The 20,185-nt window shown below is 39.5% G+C and overlaps 1 protein-coding gene across 1 annotated transcript in view; it reads left to right on the forward strand.

Annotated features, from left to right (window-relative positions):
• RTF1 (RTF1 homolog, Paf1/RNA polymerase II complex component) overlaps positions 1-20,185 on the forward strand; it is a 2,150,039-nt gene that overhangs the window by 756,563 nt on the left and 1,373,291 nt on the right. Inside the window, exon 10 of the mRNA XM_044074060.1 lies at positions 16,249-16,336. Coding sequence (XP_043929995.1) covers positions 16,249-16,336 — 88 coding nt within the window. The remainder of the gene's footprint in view (positions 1-16,248; positions 16,337-20,185) is intronic.

A 20,185-nucleotide genomic window follows, 5' to 3' on the forward strand; every position in this document is an offset into this window, starting at 1 on the left:
AAACTTTTCTCCTTAAAAAAAGCAGATTAAGACTACAGTTTTGCAGCCCTTAACCTGAGAACACTGTTAATACTAATCTGTTCATTCAGACAAGCCCTTGATTGATTCTTTGTGTTGTATATTGTTCTGATGAAGCCTGGGAGTGTCCCGGGTGAAAGCACTTAACATGTCTTTGGAAGTTCTTGTCCTTGGGTGAACTGACAATAAATTTACTCTGTTCTTATTCGTGGAGCCTCTAATTTGTTTTTTCTGTTGGACTTGCTTCGTTTTGTGAGCTTGTGGTCTTTTTGAGGCACCATGACCGAGAAAGTAGAGCATACTATTACATGGGATGGAATACAAAAGGAAATGGTGCTTTAAATGACAACAGTCCAGTCACAAGAGGTGAATTCTATAAACTTATGGACATTTTAACACCGATAGCAGCGAATCTGTCAGCTAGTCTGTGTTCCGGATTGTCTGCGTTGCCAGGAAACCAACAGCCGTTCTTTGGGGCAGCCAATCAAAGACTATGCAAACGAGAGGTCTATTGAGAGGTGTGGAGATGTCTGTGCAGTCAACAGCAGTGGGTGGCGTAGACACGCTTGCAGCAAATGAGTAATGGATTTAATAACTTGAACAATTTTAACATTACCGGGGACATTAATACAACTACAGACATTTTTAGTTTTCATGTGTGGACCGGTAAGAAGTTCAGTTTTGTTGAGAATGGACTAGAGACAAATGAAACTTTTTTGGACATGTTGAAAACATTTAAAGAGAGTTTATTGGTGTTGCAGAACATCCAAATGGAAATTGACTATCTAAATGAATGCATATTGGTTAGGAGAGTTCTGAAGGGGCTCCCTTTTATTAAAAATTATATTATTTATTATTAATGTTGTGTTGAACAGTGTAGTTCACAAAGTATAGCTTGAATTGTTTAATAATTTTAGTATTGAAATGTTAAACCTTATGGTGCGAAATTAATAGCTGAAAAAGGAGAAAGTACTCAAAGATGTTAATGTTTTATATAATGGAATTGCTGCTGATTTAATGTTTAGCGCTGAAAAAGTTAATTATACTAATTTGTTTAAAGAGGAGGATTCGCATTGCAATAATGTTTTAAACAAAAAAATGCGAAAAATGCAGAGAGACTTGTTAATAGGGAAGGGAGAGCATATCCACCCCCAAAAAGTGTATTTAATCAAAGGCCTGTAGAGACAGTGGTGAACAGTAACAGTGGGCTTAATGAAGTGCATTTTGATGATATTGAGTCCCCAGTTTCCCCTTTATAATATCCCCCTCTAAAAGGAGCCAATGGATAACTCAGAGACAGGGATTGAACAACACCAGGGTGCTCAACCAATATAGGGGAGGGGGAGGAAGCGGAAAGGGATGGGGAAGAGGGAAAAATCAGCAGTTGAGCAACTTCCACATGGATTTCCAGTGGGATTAGACAAAGGAATGACAGAAACTGATGATGATACTGTTACTCATTCTGGGATATAGAGTAGATTAGGGTGTTTTAGTTTTTTCAGCTATACAGATTTGGTCATAAATAAAATCCATTTTGAACCATTTACAAAAGGTTTCCAGTTTGCGACAGTAAGACCTTTAAGATTGATGAACACTTTGATAGATGTAAAATTATTTTTACAGAAACTAAAGTTGAATCTTTTCTTTAAGGGTAAAAGAGACATTTATAATGAGTTGAACAGGAAGAGTGTCTTTAACCCACCCCTAAACCCAGCGTTTAAATTATTTGAAGAACTGGTTGTACGAGACATAAAGAAGCATTTAAACCAAGGGGTAGATAACAGTTTTACCAAGGAGGAAAAGGAATTTGTACATACACTATTACAGAGAAATTGTCGAGTAATGAAACCAGATAAAGGGGGAGGGGTGGTAATTATGGACTCGATTGACTGTGACTCATATGTTCAGTATTTTAAATTATGAAAATATAGGCAGTATTGTGTCTAAGAATGAGATTACTATTGCCTATTCTAAGATTGATTTTTTTTTTATGAAGGACCATTTGTTTCAAGGAACGATAGACAAAAAAGTTTTTGATTTTCTGTTTGTTTCTAAGCCACATATTCCAGCACTATTTGGTATTCCCAAAACACAAAAATATAGAAACCCCCCCGTTTCGGCCTATTGTGGTAGGAGCTGGTTCTAAAACAGAGCCCCAAGCATTATACGTGGACCATTTGTTAAAGAAATTTGGTAATTCAATAACGCACATTTCCAAGGATTCTTCGGATTTTCTTAAAAATGTAACTGCAGTCAAATATGACAAGAACTTAGAATTTGTAACTATAGATGTTGTAGAATTATTCCCAAGTATGCCACACACAAAAGATCTTGAGTGGTTTCAGGACATTTTGTTAGAATTAAAGTATTTAAAAAATGACCAGGTAAATTTACTAGTAGAATTTATGGAAATTATTCTAAGAAACAATTTTGTTTTTTAACGGAGAATACTAGGAACAGGAAGTAGCAATAGGAGCCGCATGTTCCCCTTTGTATGCTAACTGTATTTTATATTATTGGGAAAAGTCTATATTCAGTACAAACTGGTTTAGCTATATAACATATTATACCAGGTATTTGGACAATATTTGTTTGTTTTGGAGGGGTACTAAAGATAAATTAAAATAATTTTTTGATGTATATTAATGAGACTACTGAATTTTTGAGATTTACTCATACTACCTCTAACTTAGCTGTTAATTACTTGGATGTTGCAATTTATAAGGATCGTGTTAATAACTGTTTTTAATCCAAGATTTTTTTAAAAGATACTTTTTCCAATTCATATTTGCATTTTAATAGTGGGCATCCATTTTCCCAGAAAAAAGGGGGTTAAGGGTCATCTGGTCAGAGCTTTGAGGATGTGTAGTGAACAGTATATTTTTATTAAGGAAATGAAATGTATCAAGGAACGTTTTACACAATGAAGCTATCCGATCTGGTTAATAGATAAATTAATAGAAGTAGTGAAGGATAGAGAACAAAAATATAGTCCTTTATTGGGGTTAGGGAATGTTGTGAATACCAATAGGATAACTGGAAGTGAAAGTTACAATATGGCCTTCGCTCATACATTTTCCCCAGTATCTTTTGAGGTAGAAAATATTAAGAAATACTGGGGGTATTAGCAGTTAACTTGGATATAACTAAATTTATTCCTGAGGCTCCTGTGTGTATTAGGAAAAGAGACATAAACCTAAAGGAGATGTTTGAGAATGTAAAAGGTGAACAGACAAAATTACAATGATAAAGAGAATAAGAAGTGTGGGCTTTGTAATCAGTGTGCTTGTATGGCAGTCAAGGAAGGGATTTTTTTGAAAGCTAAGGGTGCACATTTGAAATCTACAGGTCTTTATAATTGTAATAGTAGAGGGGTGGTGTATTTGGTTACATGTGAGGCTTGTTTGAGTTTGTATATAGGAAAGACGGAGAAGACTTTGAGGAAACGACTATACGAACATTTGTACGACATAGCCTATGAGAAAGAAGCTAATGCACTGTTCAGGCATCATAAAAGTTGTACTAATGGCAAGTTTGTATTTTGTTTTAGAACAAGTAACACTGGATCCCAGGGGTGGATGTTGGGAAGCCAGATTAGAATACAAGGAATTATACTGGCAACTTAAACTGGGTGCTGCAAAAGCCCCTGGTTTGAATGAACAGATTAGTGTTAACAGTGTTCTCAAGTTAAGGGCTGCAGAATTGTAGTGTTAATCTGCTTTTTTAAGGAGAACATTTTTTTATGTGAATATTATATATTTTTTCTAACCATGATTGTAGGAAATGTAACGTTAAATACTAATTATAGGGGGTTTAATTTTAATTATTATGGAAGAAACACTGAAGGGTTAAATTTTAATTATGAATGAGGGATGAGACTTTGAAGTGTTTAATGATTGGCTGTTTCATACATAAAAATATTGTAAAAGTCCAATAATACCAGTGTGTGCTGAATAAATGCTTCTCGAACCAAAAAATAAATCCAGCAAGCAAAAGTAAGATGAAGCAGCACCAGACTGTCATAAAACCAGCAACAGTTTATTCAGGAAATCAGCACTGGCAAAGGCATAAGCGCTTTTGCAGTATTACAACTGCTTCATCAGATGCATAAAATCTATCTAATTCGATGCCCATTAAATAAGAAAGTGAAATCACATGACATCCTAGTGAAGGTCTTAAAGAGATAACATTTCAGATATATGTAGTACTAATAGTTAACATGTATAAAAAAGTGAATGTATATAAAAGGTGGGGAGTTAAAAGGGAGTTTATTAAAACTCCCTCATTTAAAAAGAGGACGTGCTTTCAACATTGGTTTCAATGGTATACTTTATCGTTTAGTCCTGACCCTGTATCTGCTCTTAGTCTGATAATCCATTTGCTTTCTAAACACTCTGGTTCATTTCTAATGTCATCACTCCTGAGACTTTCCTGTACCTTATCTATAACTTGAAACCTAACTGCATGCTCTGGGGATGTGTCTGCTTCACGTTTAGCTAATGCATTCCTAACCATAGTGTTTCTTATGTCATTCAGATGTTCTCTTACCCTTTCTTTCAGTCTTCTGTCCATTTTACCGACAAAATTTACTGCAGGTTTTACACACTGCTAGGTAAACCACATGACTGCTGTTACAAGTTGCTTCCACTGAAAATTTATAGACTTTGTTATGGTCTTGGTGAAAAAATTCACCTGCTTGATCTATATAATTGTAAAAACTGCAATTGTAACAAGGTCTTGTATTAATTTTATTTTTGTAAGAATCATGTCGTTTCCTGCTGTCATACCCCATAAGACACTTGGGGTTAACATAGCAGCTGACCTAAAGTTTATTTTTCTTATACACTATGCTAGGACATTCACCTATTAATAGCTTTCAATTCTGTATTTGTGGTCATGACTTCCAGTGTTTTTTTAATAATGTCAATTATACCTTTGGAGTCCTTAGAATATGTTGCAGGTACCCTGCACCTAAACTCATTTACCTTATTCTCACACATATGCAGGTGGATGTGAGGGAAATTAAGGCTTTCCTTCATACATTCTTCTTTGTATTACTTCAACTAACATATCAGATACTTCCTTCTTGTCGTACCCCCTTGCTACAAACCTTTCTTCTAAATCTGTCAGTTCTTAACATTTTCCTCACTAGCATTAACTCGTGATGAATAAATAATGATAAAGTGCCATTGAAACCAATGTTGAAAGCACATCCTCTTTTTAAATAAGAAGGGAGTTTTAATGAACTCCCTTTTAATCCCACACCTTTTATACACATTCACTTTTTTATACATGTTTGCTATTAGTACTGCATATGTTTGAAATGTAGTTTCACTAGGATGTCATGTGATTGTTTCACTTTATTTAATGGGCATCGAACTAGATAGATTTTATGCATCTGATGAAGCAGTTGTAATACTGCGAAAGCGCTTATGCCTTTGCCTGTTTTCTGAATAAACTGTTGCCGGTTTTATGATAGCCTGGTGTTGCTTCATCTTACATTTGCTTGCTGGATAAAAAGTTTGTGTTATGTGTTGTACATTGTTCTGATATAGTCTGCGATTGTCCCGGGCGAAAGTGCTTAACTTTTCTTTGGAAGTTCTTGTTCTTGGGTGAACTGACAATAAATTTACTCTTTTCTTATTCGTGGAGCCTCTAATTTTTTTTTCTGTTGGATTTATTTTGTTTTGTGAGCTTAATGTCACATACCAGGTTAAGGTCTTAAGACTGAGTTACCCACGAGCCATTGGACTTGCAGATAAGCAGCATTTCCAGTACAGCAGAGTCAAAGATTGCCTTATACGCAAGGCAGAGATAGCCTCTGAGTAGTTTGTATGAAACAGAGTAAAGTGACTGTGATTTCAGCTGATCCACATAGAACAGATGCTGAATACCTTGAATTCTTCCTGTGAGGAACTTTTGTGGTTTCTCTCGTTGCTGCAGGTGCCTGGAAAGGTTCACACTAAAAGGGGCATTGTACTCCGTTAGTAGCCTGATGAGGGAAAAGTACAGGGAGGTTATAACTTCTTTTTTTTCCTGGAGGCAATGTCCTTACTCATGAGATGAGCAATATAGAATACCCTTCTTTCCACTGTAGAGTAAAGACATTGTTATCAAAGGTAGGGTTGTTGTCGATCTGTGTGCCCAGGACTCTCACCACTTCATGGATGCTTAGGGTGTTTCTGTTAATGTGGTAGTTAGCAAGAACTGATAGTTACTGAAAGGAATGATAACATTCTTTTTGCATTGAGTTTGACTGTGACTTTGGCATCAATCGCATGTTTGCATAAGATTCTCTTGTAGGATGTTGGCATTGTTTGGGGATTCTATGACCACTCCCAGTTTGCAGTCCTCGGCAAACTTTGTCAGGCACAGACTTTGTTTTTGTTTATACTTCAGAGAAATAGATTTCGAACAGTAGAGGTCTCAGGACTGATACCTGTGGAGCACCAGTGGTTATGGGTCTGCTGTTGGAGATGGAGTCCTCTATTTTGACTGTATGGGTTTTATCAGTGATCCAGTTAACGACCCACCTAACGATGTAAGGGTTGATACGTAGCTGGATGAGTTTGTCAATGCCTAAGTGGGGGATAGTAGCAAAGGTTTGGCCAAGGCCAGGTAGGCTGTATGCACAGTTTACCCCTCGTCCAGTGCTCTGGTGACGGTCTTGAAGAGGTCCACCAGGTTTAACAGGCATGATCTCCCGCTGACAGATCCAAGCAGAGTAGGGTCAAGTGTTTGGAAATTACCTACATCTTTGTTAAGGTCCATGATGATTTGCTCCATGGCCTTGCAAATCAGGCTAGTCAGGCTAATAGGTCTATAGTTCCTGGGGTCTGGTACCTCATAACTTGTTTTTTTGCCCCTGTTTGAGGCTATTTATTTGTTTCCCTCCTTCAGCATGAGGGAACATTCAGCATTAGACTTTTTCTGGTTTCTGTTCATTTCTACTCAGTGTGATACAGGATCAGACTTTTAAAACAAGAGATTCTACTTTTCAAGGCTGGTACCATGCCATTTCAGAGTTAGCAGCTGACTAGAACATTTTGAACCAAAATAAAGACTTGCAGCAGTGGAGACTGGCAGTTCAGTAAACTTGTAAGTGAAACACAAACAGAACTCGTATGTGAGTGCACAATGTAGGATGTATCAGATGTTCTTCGTGTTTCACTGTTGCAGTCATTACATTTGGGTAATCTGCTGGCAGGTTGCCCTCAGTCAGCCTGAATTCCAAAGTCTTGGGTCCTGCATCGGTTGCTGTCTCCTCTACCATGACGTCAGGTCGTCAGGGGTATAAAACAAGCAGCCGACACCATTTTCTTTAGTCTTTCATGCCGCGTGGTGCCCGAAGCAGAAGCAGTTCGCAAGTGCCGGTCGGCAGACTCCTGAAATATTCGAATTTGAGTTTTGGAACCAAAGTCTTCCTTTAAAGCTAAGTACCCCATTGGGGAAACTTTTTTCTTGCTCCATACAGATGTCGGAAAAAGTTAATTGTATTACTTGTGGGAAGCAAATACCTCATAAAGATTTTCATTTATACTGTATTCCTTGCCTAGGCCCTGATCACAACGTGCCTGGCTGTCGGTTTTGTGCTGGATTTAACCAACGCACTATTAAGCGTCTGTATATTTTTGCATTAAAATACTTTGGAAACTGATTTAACTACTCTGAAATGTCGTCGGATAGCAATCCGACTACCTGAGTGCACAAAAAAATGCAAAGAAAAGGACAGAGACAGACCGTCAAGGTCCAAAACCAACGACAAAGCTTCTCTTAAGCCAGTCGCCGGTTCACCGGTACTCAGTGAGGCGCTTTCGTAGCCCCCAATACCCACTACTTTCGAGTCGCAGGCCCCTACTGAGACCCATGTGGAGTCCGGTATGCCGTGAGATTCTCAAAGTATTGTACCCACGGATGTCTCTGGAGCCGCTGAGCAGGCACCGGCTTCTGAGGGTGTATTCAGGCCTCAACATTTTTATATAAAACCGACGCCAGCTTCAAAAATAGACAAAAGCAGCTTCTAAAGCTAAAAAAACGATGCATGAGCCCACGTGCACAGGCTTCTATGCCCAAAAAACAGATGATCAAAATGGCTGAAGACCCAATTACCTTGATCAGGGGTTCCCAACCGCCTCCTGATAAGAGGCCTAGGCAAGACACTGATTATGAATCTTCATTTCAGGTTTCTATTTCTTCTGATTCCTCTTCTGATCAGGAATTGTCTATACCTCCCTATGAGGATTATGATGCAGAGGAATCCATCCCATCTGCATCACCTCCTGAGGATTTTTCATTTGGAGAAACCTTGCATACTTTGATGGAGCATTTTCACTGGGAGAGTCAAGATTTCTCAGAATCGAAAAAGAGGCTCAGGGATTTCCTTCTTCTCCCTCAGCATAGGCCTTTAGCCATACCTCCTGTTTTAGACATTGTGGATGATGTGTTTTCAGTGGCTCCCAGCAAGCCAGACAGATATTAGAGGGTCCCTGACTCTCTCAAATTTTTATTTAGAAACCCTGCTGCTGACCCTGAAACTATTTCACAGGGTCCAAAGGGGGTTAAGGCCTCAACAGCAAAAACTCCTACCCCCCCTGACAGAGATTCAAGGGCACTGGATAGATGGGGAAAGAAAGTTTATACATCTGCAACCTTGGCAGTTAGGGCCTTAAACTGCCAGTTTCATATGCTCAAGTATCAACAACATGTTATGGGATTGCTGAAACAGAAAAGGATGATTTCTGAATGTGCAGAAAATAAAGAATTGCATGAATTATTGTATGCAGCAGAACAAGTTGGAAAGCATACTTTGCAATGTGGTTTTGATTCCTTAGAGGCCTCCTGCAGGGCTGCAGTTACTGGATCTGTGATTAGGAGGCATGCCTGGTTAAAAGAGCAAAATCTGCCTGATCATGTTAAAGCTAAATTATTGGATACACCTTTACAGCATTGATACTCTGTTTGGTATTAAGGCAGAATAGGTTTTAAAGAAAATGGAAGACAAAGCTATGTCTACGCAAACTGTAAAAGACTTCTCAACACATTCAGCCACCAAGATTCAGTAGACACTGGCCTACAAAAAATTGGTCCTTTCCTGTGTCCGACAGAGCTCAAAGGGGCAAATCCAGACGCTGTTAAGGTTCTAGATACCAGGCACAAGATTCTTACAGGTCAAAGCAATGGGGTGCTTCCACCTCAAAATCTGGAGGAGATAAAGCGCAACCCTACAGAAAACAGTTTCAATGACTTCCCTCTGCCATCACCAAGCACTTACCTTTTGGCAGCACCCTTGGGGGGAAAAATAGCACTTTTTGCTCAAAATTGGCAGTTAATAACCCAGGACAAGTGGGTGCTAAACAGTGTCCCAGGGATACAGATTCCACTTCCATACTCTGCCAATGGCAATCGGTTGGCCGGATCTGCCAAAAAATCAATGGGCAGAGGCACAGAAACAGGTTACGTCCCTCATGGATATGGGGGCTATTCAGCCAGTACCAGAACAGGAAAAAGGACAAGGTTTTTTATTCAAGACTGTTCCTGGTACCCAGAAAAGACGAGGCCTGGCACCCAATACTGGACTTATCAATTTTGAATACATACGTGGACATTCCAAAATTCAAAATGTTAACCTTACAGCAGCTTCTGCCATGCTGGGCAAGAACGCTTGGCTGGTGACATTAGATCTAAAAGAGGCATACCTGCATATACCAATAAGGGAAACGTGCAGAAGATACCTCTGTTTCAAGGCTGGCTCTATGCATTACCAATTCTCTGCGCTGCCCTTTGGCTTATCTACTGCTCCCAGGGTCTTTACAAAGTGCCTGGTACCAGTAATTGCATTTTGCAGACAAAAAAGTATACAAATTTATCCTTACTTGGACGACTGCCTCATTCAAGCAGAGAACAAGGACATTCTTCCTCAGCATCTGATGTTTGTGAAAAGGCTTCTAACATGCCTAGGGTACACAATAAATGAAAAGAAATCACAACTGGTACCCTCTCAAAACATAACATTCCTGACTGCAAGCTTGAATACAACTGCCCAGATGGCTTTCCTCACGCCAGAAAAACAAAGGCAACTGACTACTTACTTCAAACTGATGGCAACAAAAACCCAGTTATCTGCAAGACAAACTCTGCAGGCTTTGGGCTCCATGGCATCCTGCATCCTACTAATTCCATATGCAGGACTGCATATGAGGAAACTACAATGGTACCTAAAAAGTTTATGGAGTCAACATTGTCACAGTCTGGAAGCAATGATTCTTCTCATTTCCTGCCTACAACAGGAGTTTCTATGGTGGGCAAAGGCATGTCACCAGAACATGGGACGGGCTTTTACTTTACCCCCTGCCAGCCAGACCTTAACAACAGATGCATCAGATTATGCATGGGGGGCCCACCTGGCGGGAAGATGCATTCAGGACATATGGACCCCAAAACAAATGCATCGGCATATCAATCAAAAAGGAATGTTAGCTGTTCAAAATGCCCTGACAGCCTTCAAGGACTTACTTCATCCAGGACATTTACTGATAAAGACGGACAACACCACGGTGATGTGGTATATAAACAAGCAGGGGGGCACACACTCGTACCCCCTTTGCAGACTAGCCATGGCACTGTGGGACACAACCTTGACTTACCAAGTACATCTTCAAGCTCAATTCCTGCCAGGAAAGCAAAATACTCTGGCAGACGATTTAAGCAGAAACCTTATGGACCCTCACGAGTGGAAACTAGATCCACAAATCTTCAGCATGATAATAAGGAAGTGGGGGAGACTGGACATAGATCTATTTGCCTCTCCTCGAAATTATCAACTGAAAAAATTCTGCACAAGGACTTATCACTGACAAGCATGGAAAGTGCACGCCCTATCCTTCAGTTGGAAAAACCTGTCCGTTTACGCCTTTCCTCTTCTGCCTCTTCTTCCCAAGGTATTACTAAAAGTCAGACAGGAGAAACTAAAGATGATACTAATTGCCCCGGACTGGCCCCGCCAATACTGGTACCCAATTGTAAGGAACATATCTCAATTCCCAGCTTGGTACTTACCTCAAATGCTTCACTTACTGTCCCAGCAAAACAGTCAAATCCTGCACAATCGGCTGTAAACACTGAACTTGGCAGCATGGCTGATCATGTAGTTGTTCAAACAACACCTCCCAGTAAAGCTGTGATGGATGTCATTTTGGAAGCCAGAAGGCCTAGTACTAGAAAATCTTATGCTGCTAAATGGAAGAAATTCATGTGCTTGGAACCAAGCACAAGGAACTGATCCAGCAGAGCCAAATATTCCTCAGATTTTACAATACTTGACTGAGATGCTTGATAAAGGGCCTATCTTTTTCATCAATAAAAATCCATGCCGCCACCATCTCAGCTCATTACAACACAGAGCCACCAATATTTTCTCATCCTTTAATAAAACAGTATCTTCGAGGGGCCAAAAATGTAAGGCCTCCATTTGAACCAGCTGCTACGGCAGTCTTAAAGTTCTTATCATGGAAAACAGCTCTGCTCCTGACAGTTACTTCAAGAAGAGTCTCAGAGCTACAGCACTCGTAGCTGTGGAGCCTTTTATCATATATTACCTAGACAGGGTGTACCTGAGGGCCAACCCTTCTTTTATGCCTAAGGTGGTTTCCAGTGTGGCTCTTAACCAAACTATTCATCTGCCAACTTTTTATCCAAATCCACAGAACAAGGGGGAGAGAATTTTGCATTCATTGGATGTACACAGACAGCTAAGATTCTGCTTGAGCAGGACTAAAGCTCTAAGAAAAACTGAGCAGTTGCTAGTGACATAATGCTGCAGGATCAGAAGGAAAGGCTATTTCAAAGCAGACAATTTCAAAGTGGATAAGCCACTGCATTCGTTTCTGCTACTTAACACCATGGCAAACCTGTGCCCAAGGGCATTAGGTCTCATTCCACCAGAGCTGCAGCTACATCAGCAGCCTTTCTCAGAGGAGTACTAACCAAAGACATTCTAGAGGCTGCTACTTGGAGTTCTGTTCACACTTTTACAAAGCATTATCCTTTGCCTTTCTACTCTTAAGTCCAGGGCAGGCTTTGCCATGCAATTCTGCAGGGCCTTATAGCCTCCCCTAATGCTGTTTAGCTCCAGCCTCCCAACCATAGCTTTGGGATTCTACCCAAATGTAATGACTGCAACAGTGAAACACAAAGAACATAGTACAGTTGTGTACACTTACCATAAATGTAGATGCTCGAGTGTATTCACTGTTGCAGTCCAGGTTACCCTCCCGCCATCCCCTTTTTTATTCTGGAGTTTCTCTTTCCTTCACTATCTTCTACAACCCGTGTGGAGTATTTGCTTGTAGGTGAAGGTAAAGTTTGTATTGTTGCATGTATATATAATATTTTTTTTTTGCTACCTTTTTGGGGACACCTGACATCTGGGGCAAGAAAAACTAAAGAAAATAGCGTCGGCTGCTTGTTTTATACCCCTGACGACCTGACGTCATGGAAGAGGAGACAACAACCAACGCAGGACCCAAGACTTTGGAATTCAGGCCAACTGAGGGCAACCTGCCAGCAGATTACCCAAATGTAATGACTGCAACAGTGAATACACTCGAACATCTACATTTATGGTAAGCATACACAACTTTACTTTTTTTCTGAGAAAATGATTTCATGTGACTTTTTAAATGAAAGTGTATAAAAATGAGTATTATTTATTTTTTTTTTATTAAAAAAAAAAAGGGAAATTGCACTGCTGTTTTATGTGTTTGACAAAAATAAGAATGTCCTTGAGAAGGAAGAATCTGCATTCTGAAGAAAACAGTGTCATAAGGTCCAGAGCACAGTGTAGCACAAAGGAAACTACATACAGAGTCATTTCAACTTTATATATGACATCATGCATGTATTCAGTTTTAAGTACATATTCACACAAATATGGCAGAATGAAGAGGAATGACACATGATGTGCATTCCAGCAACTGCTTTAGTCAGTTCAACACTGAGAAGCTGCATGATGCTTATCCTTTACAGGCAATTTTCAATTAAAGCTATGTCTGTTCTCATTTGGCATGTTCACATATTCTAAACATGCAATTGCAGGAGTCTGTCTCAGTACACAACAGAGCAATGCAGCAGCTAGTTAATCCACTGGACCATCTGGCAGACATCTTAAAGGTTTTTGAGGCTGCTAGAAAGCCTTTCACTTGTTTGATTGTATTCAGGGTGGAGATGTACTCCTTGCATGCTTCAAGCAGGGTTTGCAAGTGATCCTTCCTCTCTGTTCTCGAGACATCTATTTTTCTTGACTGTTCGTTACTGCACAAAGTACATGATTGCAATTTAACCTTCTAAAGGACTGAACTGTAGCTTAGCAAAGGCTTATCAAGTATTTTGAAGTGTTCATTTTTACTCACCATTTTGAGAATCCTTCTTCAGAGTTGAACTTCATGATTGCAGGCTTTGCTCATTTTGTGCTCGAACCATGTGGCTTGGTGTCCTGAAGTAGTCTGCTGGGATATCCATGATCATATTGTCAGACATTTCTTCAACTCATGATAACATTGGAGCTACACTCCCAGGTTGTAGAGAACCCTCCTTGATCATTCATAACGATCATGCATCTCTTATGACTAACACATGGTTATTTCCAAAAGTGGTGTCAGAGCTGTTATTGAACTGGTCTGTCAATTAACTTTTTATTTTTGGAACCAAATCCATGAGAGGCCGAGCCTTCTAAAGTTTTGCATGTACTTTTGAGTGCAAGTTATACCTGAGAAGGACGCATACATTCTGGAAGACTGACCAGCTTTTTGTTTTGTTTGCTCATGGTTAGAAAGGTCTGGCTGTGGTAAGCAAACCATGTCCAAATTGCCACATCTTTTGTCACCAGTCAGATAAATTATCCTTGGCTATTGCAGTTAGAATAGGTTGCAGCTGCATGCATTGTTTTTTTTTTTTCTGTGTTGAGGATATTTAAGCAGTAGCCTTTTTATCAGGTATTCATATTTAACACCATCTACTATTCCTTTAATCACATTTTCATGAGACGAGCCTCATTTTGCACCACAGTGCTTCAGGACTTGATCTTTTCAGACATTTCCTGTTTGGCTGTTCTGGTTCATGCCTCTTCAAGGTGTGTGTGATGTTGCTTATAATTCTTTACTTGCCATTTTTATCCCCTTTATTTAGAATGGCATAGATAAGGATGTTCACATAGTTGTTATCTTCAAGTAACTTCTGCAGCAGGTACAAACTATCATCTTGCCATCCAGTTGTTCTTTGATGGTGTTTCCAGTCTCCTTGTGGTTGAATGTATGTCCTAAGTCTAGTAGGCTTATGATTTGTGTAGTTTGTAAGAACCCTTAGAAGTGTGTTTAGTTGGTTTTTAGTTTGGGCGAGGCTTTGAATGGAGAAGTCTAGGGCTGGGTTAGCCCACTTAGAACTGATTCATGACACCACGTTTAGCACTAACAGGAAGTACTTATGTTGACGAACATGCTGGAATTTTGTGCCAGGCAAGTGTGTATAATAGAAGAAAATCCAGATGTTATCCATTGCAGAGAGCCATATCAAAGATCTTGTGATTTGGTAAGTGATTCCATCTCATTTGATTTGGTTGTACATGGCTGGTATTTTGCCATCCATGTGTTTACTGGAAATGTATTTTGCATTGGCTGTTGCCTTTGAGAAGCTTTTTGTGCATCATGGTCAGCATATAGGAGACAAGGAAATGGCAAGTCTTGCTGTGCGTGAAAGTAATGCAGTAGTGTCCTTTAGCAGTGATGCTTTTATGATGTATTTTAATGCTGTGATCGTTCCAGACATCTGCATTAATGCTGGATGTCACGGCTCCACTTTTAAAAGTTTAGTATTATGCATCTGTCATAATAGTGTGCAGTGGAAAATGTTGTTTAACAATGACTGGCAATTGTGTTCCTGCATGTTTAAGGTGCCTTTTTTACTGGTACTGTTGTGCCAGGATGTTTAAGGTGCCTTTTTTACTGGTAGTGTTGTGGCAGCATGATTAAGGTGCGATTCTGTAAAGTATTGCTAGATTACATTTGCTACTTGTGCCCAGCAGTCATTTACTACAGTATTTCTTGATTACTTGTTACCCCACCTTCCTGCCGGTCATACAGCTTTCATAAAACTAGTATGCCTGATTTTGAGAGTCAAGAGGTAGCTGTGGAAATAAACAACACTGTCTTTCTAGGGATGGCTGTCACTTTTGAGGCATGTAAAATGTCATACTGTGGAATAGTGGCTCACTAGTTAGCTTTTGGCTTACAACTGTGGATGCTGCGGCTCACGTCTGACCTTCATCTTTGCTGTAGCAATTATCAAACAGGGTTAAAACTGTGAACTACTTTTGTAGTCCAGGGTTGATTCCCACATCCTCAGTTTGCCTGCTATGTGACATGCTGTTGAGCAGATGGGGATTTGGGGTAGGCTTGTTAGTGGTCTCCTGGACCACATTATCAGTGAGTACATATGAAAATATTTTTTTCATTGTCTATATGTGTACATTATTATTAAGTACATATGAAAATATTTTTTTCATTGTCTATATGTGTATTTTTATACACATATACACAATGAAAAAATATTTTCATATGTACTTACTAATAATGTGGTCTAGCTTGAATATGTCATTGAAAAAGGTACTAAATGGCCAATTCATAGAAGCTGTGTAACTTACCGGATGTCACATCATGAGCTTCTGATGTAACAGATGCAGTTTCGTAGGGCAGTTTGAGAGTAGAAGCAATACTCAGTCCAGCTTTACACAAGCGTGCACACATACGTGTAATATTTGAACGAGTTCTTGAAGTTATTTTTGGATGTATTAGATTGGTGGATCTTGATATACAGATGGGCTAACTTGCCGAGTTAACAAACCTGTACAAGACCTGTAATACAAAACCTGTACTTTCTTCTCTCAGATTGGGAGCAAATCACCTATTTGTGTAGCAATTTCTTGTAGTTTTAAGTATAGAGGACTTCATTGGTCTGTAGAAAGAATTAATACTGGTTGTTAAAGGTGTAGATCAATGACTTGTGACCTCCTTTACACTTTTTGGACCCCCCTTTCCCTTCATCCCAGAGCACAGACTGGTTATTTTTTTAGTGTAGTGTGATAAGTAGACAGTCACATGTGGCTTTTACACAAACCTGTACAGATCAGCATTTTGTAAAAAAAAAAATCTTATTTTTTGTGATGTCTTTTATTTTAAATAGACATGGCAGTGATCAACGAGTGTTTCGATTGGAATTTGTCTCTAACCAGGAATTTACTGAAAGTGAGTTCATGAAATGGAAGGAGGCGGTAAGTATTTTGTTACATTTTTATCAGGTAGCCTAAGAATGTGCTGTACTAGAAAATTGATTTTCTTTTTATCCAAGCTTCACTGATTAAATTATTTTTGCTATGATGGATGTTTAAAATGTGTTGTATTTATTCAATTGCATTTTAATTACTGCACTGTTTCGAGGAATTAATTTAGTATGTCTGCATTTGGAGGTCTCTCTGGACTCTGTGGATCCATGCCTATTATCCCTTCAGGAGTTGTCTATAGATTTGAATCCTTGAGCTGCTTCTGAAATGCTTTTATTTACACATTTGTTTTACTATTCAGCTGTTGGACTACATACCTTTGTTATCTTAACACTATCAACTCTGTCCACTTCAAAATGAATGATTGGTCATCACAAGCAATACTGACTCAGCATTTCAGGCTTTTTTCAAAGCACGAGTTCCTCACCAAACAGCCATAATGCATCTCACTTCGTCTATTCTCCAGATTTCATTTATTGCAGTTTGCTTCAGATGGTGATTCCTCAGCTGTACTGAGATTGGTCTTGTAAGCTTCTTGAAATTTGTGGATTTAACATTTTTTGGGTAATTTGCGATAATCCTGTATTGCCCCTCTGTCCTTCTCAGTGGTTTGGTTATCTGCCCTCTTAGTAGACCTGAGCCTCCAAACATTTATCTCGGAAGCTTCTTCAGCACTCAAGCTTGTCCTATAATGCAGACTGATCCCACTTTTCTGTTAGCTGTCCACTCTTAGCACCAGATCCAATCTTCCTGTACTCACTGAAAATAATTGAAAATAGATTAATTTTTCCTTGACTTTCCAATAATCGACTTATTGCCTATACTTAGGAAGTTAAACATGTTTTTCTCGTTTGAGTATTTGTTTTAAAAATATATATGTATAATGTAGATATACAATTTTCTGTATTCTTCCTCTCCCTTTCATCTGAGGCCTTCCTATCCCTGTTTACCTGACTTCTTTCTGACGGGAAAAACTAGTATTATTTTCCTGCTCATTTAATGTATTATTACCCAGACTTGGATCATTTGTTCTACTAATTTAGAGTGTTTTTTTATTTTATATATTTATAGTAAGTCAGTTTTCTCTCTCTTAAGGTTTTTTTCCATTGTCTTTGCATGTTTGTATTTTTGTCACAGTTTCTCTTCTCAGCCTTTAGCATTCAGTATGGAAAAAGCTTTAGGATTTAAGAAATGTACTAAATGTAATCAAAAAGTCCTGCCTCATCTTTGATAGAAAGGAGAAACAGATAAAAACTAAAAGGCCTTCTCCCAGCCACAGTGGGAGAATTGTCTGGTGAATCCTCTTCTAAACCGTATAAACACTAAGAAAATGTTTGCAAGAAGTTTGAATAAGGACAAGAGTAAGTAGAATGAAAGAGAGAGAAAAAGAGGAAGTCTGTACTTCATCATCTTTGCTGTTGCTGTGAAGATCTCTAGACCATCTGAGCATGTTCCTATATCAGTTCTGGACTCATGGTGACAATTCCCCATCCCTTGGTATTGGCAACTTTGTATAATGACGGTCATCCATGCTGGGATTTGCTTTCTCAGGGCCCTATCAAGTAGCTGATACTCAATGAAGGAGCTCCCAAGGTTCCTGGGCTCCATAGCCTTTTCCGTGTCCTCACTTAGGTCTGTCAAGTCCACCAGGTGTATGGTTGATTTTGTTTGGAACTGAATGATGTGGACCTTTTGTGATAGCTCAAACAGACATGGGAGTCTTTTCCTGTCCAGTGAAGGCAGACTGAACAGACCCTTCACTCCTCTTATTTTTGCTCCTTTTCCAGCTCCCACCTACAGAATCAGTCAGTCCCTGTTTGCCCCTCTGTTTGTTCCAAGAGCACCATGTGCATCAACACACTGTACTACTGAGGCATTTTGCTCAAATCTTTGGAGCAGTGTGTGTGCATCCTTTTCACATCTTGAGTCTGTTCATGTCTTCAGGCTCTTCTATGTCTGATGCTCCAGATTCAGTCAGGCACAGACCTGACCAGCCCTTTGGCACCTGGCAAGCATTATTTTTATATTGGCCTCCTTTTTCTTAGACTTAAAGACAGCTTGGATGCAGCTTTCTTCAGTACTGTCAGTGCTGGCTTCAGCATTCAAGACATTTGAGAGGATTATTGTCTGTCATCTTATGTGGGATGGGGGTGTACTTTTTCAGCTCCACCCTCTCATCCCAGTATATCTGAGACTTTCACCCCTCATCTTCAGTCCCACTGACAACCCAGCTCTGAGGGCCTCGACCCCTCACACAGATAACCCAGCTCTGAGGGCTTCAAACCTCCTTTTCTACAAGGTATAGGGACATTTCTGTCTCCTTGGAGGGCAGTCAGTGATCACCCCCACCCCAGAAGCTTGCTCTACAGCCACATAGGACACCTGGTTGAGAAAATATCCAGAGGCTATATTGTTGTGTTCCTCACTATCCCCAAGCAGAGTACAAAGGCCCTTCCAGATATTCCATCCCATCAAATGAAGGCAGCAGCTGTAGAAATTTAGCATCTACAAAAAATCATCCAAGATGACCCACCAAACCTGAGATGATCTGGAGTCTACTTAAGATTCTTTTTTATTACCAAAGAAACCTAAGGGCTTCAAACCTATTCTGGATGCCAGTAGCTTGTATATACATGTAAAGAAAAAAATCTAAATAGTCACTGTGCAGTCCATTCTCCCACTCTTGCAGGAATGGGACTGTGTGCTTGATGGACCTTCAGGATGCTTACTGTAACATCAGGATTACAAAGCAGTCCACAGAATTCCTCTGTAAAAAGTCATTATGGGGGAATTATGAATGTGTCTAGGTTGCTACTGTCTGGACCAGAAAGATATTGTCATAAATCCAGAGTAGTTTTGTCTATATATGTGAATAAACAAATACTGCAGCATTTGTGGCAACCATGAAAGAGACTTAAGGTAGCAGATAAAATGGTGTATATGGATCATGGCTATTTTGATTTAACTCTAACATATGCAGTTTGGGGATGTTATTAAGGATATAAAAATGTATTTTAGAATATAGGTTAACTTTCCAAGCTATATTGAAAGTTTTGTTGACATACATTCTGACATTCGCACTTGCTGAAGATGCTGTGACGGTGCTCAGAGTTGCCCCTACCAATCACTTTAAGCAATAAGGGAGGTTAATGATACGGTACTGGTAAATTTGAGCGTCTTTTCCAGCTTGGGGGGAGAAGTGGTAGTAGTAGCAGCAGAAGCCATTAAGGAAGAGAGTGTCTGTTTTGGGGTGTGGTATCTGTCTGGAAATGGTATAAGATACTTAATTTAACTGTGACTGATTAAGCATTTTCAGAGACGCAAGTTATTGGATTATTTTATTATGTAACTTATACTGGTCACTGTAATTACTGGAATTAATGACCACTATCTTAAAGCCTCCCCCCTTATAAAATTCACTGTCGTGTTGACAAATATGGTAACACCGTACTTAATAGTGTAATATTATAGCAATAACCCACGCCTGGGTGTGGGTAATGCGGGATTTACCCACGGTTGGCTTGGTTTAGTCCCGAGGGCAAAGCCCAAGGGACCAAACAAAGACAACCGTGGGTAAATCCCGCATTACCCACACCCAGAAGTGGGTTATTGCTATTATACTATGACATTATTTAAGAAAAGAAATAATTACTTTTCTTAAATAATGGCATTGTATAATGCCTCTTTGCTGCCCTTCCGCAGCTGTCTGGTATCCGCGGCAGTTCTGATGTACTGCGCATGCCTACGCAGTACATCAGAGCTGTGGCCAAAAGCAACGGAGAAAGCAAGATCTCTGTTGCTTTTTACTGTTTCACTATGTTAAATGGGTTTAACATAGTG

This window comes from Protopterus annectens, chromosome 6.part0 (assembly GCF_019279795.1).
Source record: "Protopterus annectens isolate FY-2018-M chromosome 6.part0, PAN1.0, whole genome shotgun sequence".
NCBI classification, from domain to species: domain Eukaryota; kingdom Metazoa; phylum Chordata; order Ceratodontiformes; family Protopteridae; genus Protopterus; species Protopterus annectens.